Here is a 4,674-nt window from a genome sequence, read left to right as displayed (position 1 = left end):
CATCAATCGATTTCGAACTAGATCATAATCATGCCGTATCTGCCGATCGTAATTATTTTGAACCGGCTGTGTTAACGATTCCATTATCGCCAACAGTTTTGGATCCTGTCGTTGCATTGTTACGAGAAAATCATCGTCATCGATCTCCAACTGCATCACATGAAACATCACTGGCTCTTCTTCTACCGCTTCACCAGACGGGTTGCGACTTAAGGAATCCACATGACTCATCTTTCTTCCGGCACGGTGTTCGAAAGAAAGATCATATTCTTGTAGCTTTAAGATCCATCGAGACACCCTGCGACCGATTTCCTTTTTGGCAAACGTTTGGGTCACTGCACTGCAATCTGTCACCACTTTAAAAGATCTTCCCAGTAAATACTGACGAAAGCGTTCTACACTGGCTACTACAGCCAAGACTTTCAGCTCGTAGCTAAAATATTTTTCTTCCTGTTGACTGGTTTTCCGGCTAAAGTAGCTCACTGGTTTCCAACCCTCATCGGTGAGCGACAGTAGAATTCCACCCAGCCCTATTGCTGACGCATCCGTATGAACTTCAAAATCACTAGAGGGATCGTACAAAGTCAGCACTGGTTTTGATACAAGCACCTGTTTTATGTCTTCGAATGCGTTCGCTTGTTCTTCTCGCCATTCAAATTCTACGTCTTCTCGTAGTAGTTTCACTAATGCATTCGCACGGAAACTATAGTTTTTCACGAATCTTCGAAAGTATCCAGTTAATCCGAGAAACTGTTGCACTTCTAGTTTAGATCTAGGCACTGGAAACTTCTCAACTGCTTCTATTTTCACGCCTCCTGGTATAACTCCATTTTTTGACACTTTAAACCCCAGAAAGTCCACCGAACGTTTGAAAAACTGACTCTTCTTGAGATTCACCGTAAATCCGTGCTCGCGAAGAACATTCAAAAATCGTTTAAATTTCTCGAACACTTCATTCACTGTTTTGCCGTTCAGTATCACATCATCGATGTAGGCCACCACTTTATCTTCCTTCAATTCCGTCATCATCTGGTTCATCGCTCGCTGGAAGACAGCACAACCATTTACGAGCCCAAACGGCATTCGCACAAACTGGTAATGACTATCCATCGTTGAAAACGCCGTCAGCTTCCTGCTTTGTTCAGCTACTGGTATCTGGTAATACCCACTGAACAAATCAACGGTAATAAAAAATTCTCCTCCCGTTAATTTGCTCAAACAATACTCGATGGTCGGCATAGGGAACCTATCCTTTACTGTTTTGTGGTTTAGGGAACGATAATCTATTACCATTCGATAATCGCCTTCCTTTTCGGCACAATCGAGGCACGACTACTATAGGGTGAAGTCGTCGGTTCGATGATTCCTGCCTCAATAGATCATCCACAATTTTATTCAGCACTACTTCTCGCGCGAATTCCATTTTATATGGCTTTTCGTACACCGGCGTATTGTCCTGTAGGACTATATCAAGTTCAACACACTTGGCCTTCCCTAGCTCACGGTATGATTTTGAAAAGCAATCACGATTGTTCACTACACATTTCAACAAATCTTTCTTGGTCATATTCTCTTCATCCATGTTCAAATCTTCTTCCGTTATAGGTTCGTAGGCCACAATCGAACACACATCGTGCACTATATTCTCAGCTTGTAGATCTCTCACTGCATCTACACAACGCTCTCCTTTCGCCAACCACACTTTTCCGTCTTTTTTCGTTAGGAGTACCGAATCTCGTTTCAATACATCTTTGCCAACGATTACAGGTAAATCCTGAGCAAAGTTCGGCACAACTACAAACTCCACATTTTCTTCTATGTCATCCACTTTCAATACAGCTACTACCTTCTCCGTCACTCTGATTCGTCGACCCTCAAATCCTTTGAGCATTAGGTCAACTGGTTGTCGGTTACCGAACTTCTGCGAAAATGAACATTTCATCGTAGTTACTCGGCTTCCACTATCGATGAGTGCCATCATCTGCTTATTGTCGACAGATACTATCTTCTCGAATTCATCATCTACTGCAATTACTTTAACTGGACGAGAAGATTCTCCACTCCTTCCAATCGCACACTCTTTCGCTAGATGCCGATCTGATCCACATCGGAAACATTTTCTGGACTTTGGTTTCTCAATACATTGATCTGCAATGTGGCCCGATTTGGAACAACGATAGCACACTTTATCATTTTTCGTCGGTTTCCCGCCATCATTAGAGCTGGACCGCATACCACCCAAGCCGTCTAACCACTTTAATTGTTCTAACAGCTCAGGCAGACTACGTGGCATCGATATTGTAACCCCTTTTGCTCGATGCACATCCTCAATTCCAGCAATAATATATTTGATGATAATTTTATCGTCAAATTTGCCCTTTCTGCCTAGAGCCACTTGATCGTAGAAGTAGGTCTCGACCGTTTCGCCAGATTTCTTCTTTCTCCGCATCAACTGTTCGTGAATTAAGACGGGATCGTTCGAATCTGGAAACGCTTCTCGAAGCTTTGCTTTGAAAGTCGCCCACGTTTTCACCGTAGACTGTACACCATTCCACCAGAGCCTTGCCGCTCCCTGTAGATGCATCCTGGCACAATATAAACGAGTAATATCGTGCCATCCGTAGGCCTCGCCAGTTGATTCGATATTGTCTAACCAGCTTTCAGCAGATTCACAAGTCGGTACATCTGGATGAAAATCACTAACTAAAGTTTCCAACTCGAAACGACCTGGTCTGCCTGCCTCCCCAGACACTTCCGTATTTCGCACCGAACTTGTCCCCGGTTCAATCTTCGGCCGCTCTGCGATTTTTGCCTTTAGCTCCTCCAATTTAGCCAGCAACTCTGTATTCTTCGCTCGTAGTTCATCCATTGTCGCCTATCTCTTTGTCTATCTGCACAATCACGGCGGACACAATATCACCGACGCTCTACCGCGTGTCTATATCACCGGCTTGGGGTTTCGATCCCGTACCTACTTAGCGATTATCAATCACTCGCGATTCGCGTTCGAGACTTCTCGAATCTTACTTTTCGCACGCAGTTTATCCTGTCTACAGTAAATTGTAGACCATTCGTACCCAAAAAGACCTTCGAATCTACCAGTTAAACGCACCGATTCTTAAATCTAGTCTTTATTCCTTCGGGGTACAATTAGGACTGAATTCATATTCATATTAGTTTCGTCTCACAGCTTCATCGATCTAATTCATATTTATATGTATATGTTTATAGCACACTACAAAATAGGGTTCAAAATTAAATTCCAATATATCGTTTACACTAGTCAGCGGCAGTCTGCTGGACTGGTTTCATTCGTATCTTTCTGACCGCCATATGACCGTAGCTATTCTGGAATGCACCTCTAAAAGTTTTCATGCGCCATCCGGTATACCACAAGGGAGGAACACTGACCTTCCTGATATTTTTCAACGATGTACACCTCGTTATCAAATGTCCCCGCTTGTCTTACGCAGATGACCTTAAAATATTTTTGGTAATACATCGCAGCGTCGATTGTCAGCTCTTACAACTTCAACTAGATCGCTTCGCTGATTGGTGCTCTCTGAACCGAATGGTGGTAAACCCGGTCAAGTATTCTGTCATTACGTTTTCACAAAAGAAAACAATCCATCGTTTGCAACTACATGTGAAGGACTTCGGCTCGATCCTAGACTCGCACCTAGTATTCAAGCAACACATCTCATTCATGGTCGACAAATCACCCAGAACTATGAGATTCATCTTCAGAGTTGCAAAGAATTTCACCGACATATACTGTTTAAAAACTCGATATTGCTCGCTAGTGCGCTCGACTCTAGAGTACTGTTCTGATGTCTGGAGTCCGTCTTAGACAGTACGCAGCACTTTCCTTTCGAAAACTCCAAGTGCGCGTTGGTCCTCCACGAGCATCGTCCAGGTCTCGTGCCCGTAGAGGACTACCGGTATAATGAACGTTTTGTAGATTGTCAGTTTGGTACGGCGGCGAACTCTATTCGATCGGAGCGTCTTGCGGAGTCCAAAGTACGTACGATTTCCAGCCACTATGCGTCTCCGAATTTCTCTGCTGGTGTCATTTTTGGCAGTCACCAGTGAGCCCAAGTACACAAATACTTCTACCACCTCGATTTCGTCACCACCGATGCAAACTCGTGGTGGGTGGCTCACATTGTCTTCTCTTGAACCTCTTCCTATCATGTACTTCGTCTTCGACGTGTTGATGACTAGTCCGATCCGCTTAGCTTCCCTCTTCAGTCTGATGTAGGTTTCCTCCATCTTCTCAAAGTTACGTGCCATAATATCTATGTCGTCGGCGAAGCCAAATAGCTGGACGTACTTATTGAAAATTGTACCACTTGTGTTAATCCCTGCTCTTCGTATTACCCCTTTCAAAGCGATGTTGAATAGCAGACACGAAAGACCATCACCTTGCCGTAACCCTCTGTGGGTTCCGAAGGGACTCGAGAATGCCCCTGAAACTCGAACTACGCACATCACCCGATCCATCGTCGCTTTGATCAACCGTATCAGTTTATCCGGGAAACCGTGTTCGTGCATTAGCTGCCATAGCTGGTCCCGATCGATTGTATCATATGCGGCTTTGAAGTCGATGAATAGATGATGTGTGGGCTCGTTGTATTCGCGGCATTTCTGCAGTACTTGGCGAATGGTGAACAC

At 44.3% G+C, this 4,674-nt stretch overlaps 1 protein-coding gene across 1 annotated transcript; it reads right to left on the bottom strand.

The window, feature by feature from the left end:
* Positions 1-1,246: 1,246 nt before the first annotated feature.
* On the bottom strand, positions 1,247-2,869 carry LOC134209743 (uncharacterized). The gene has a single exon (XM_062685757.1). It carries the CDS (start codon positions 2,867-2,869, stop codon positions 1,247-1,249), a length of 1,623 nt encoding a protein of 540 aa, XP_062541741.1.
* Between the last annotated feature and the right edge of the window lie 1,805 nt (positions 2,870-4,674).

The sequence above is a fragment of the Armigeres subalbatus genome, chromosome 2, assembly GCF_024139115.2.
Source record: "Armigeres subalbatus isolate Guangzhou_Male chromosome 2, GZ_Asu_2, whole genome shotgun sequence".
Classification (NCBI taxonomy): Eukaryota; Metazoa; Arthropoda; class Insecta; order Diptera; family Culicidae; genus Armigeres; species Armigeres subalbatus.
The sequence above is the reverse complement of the archived record's forward strand: the minus strand, read 5'-3'. Positions and strand labels throughout refer to the sequence as shown.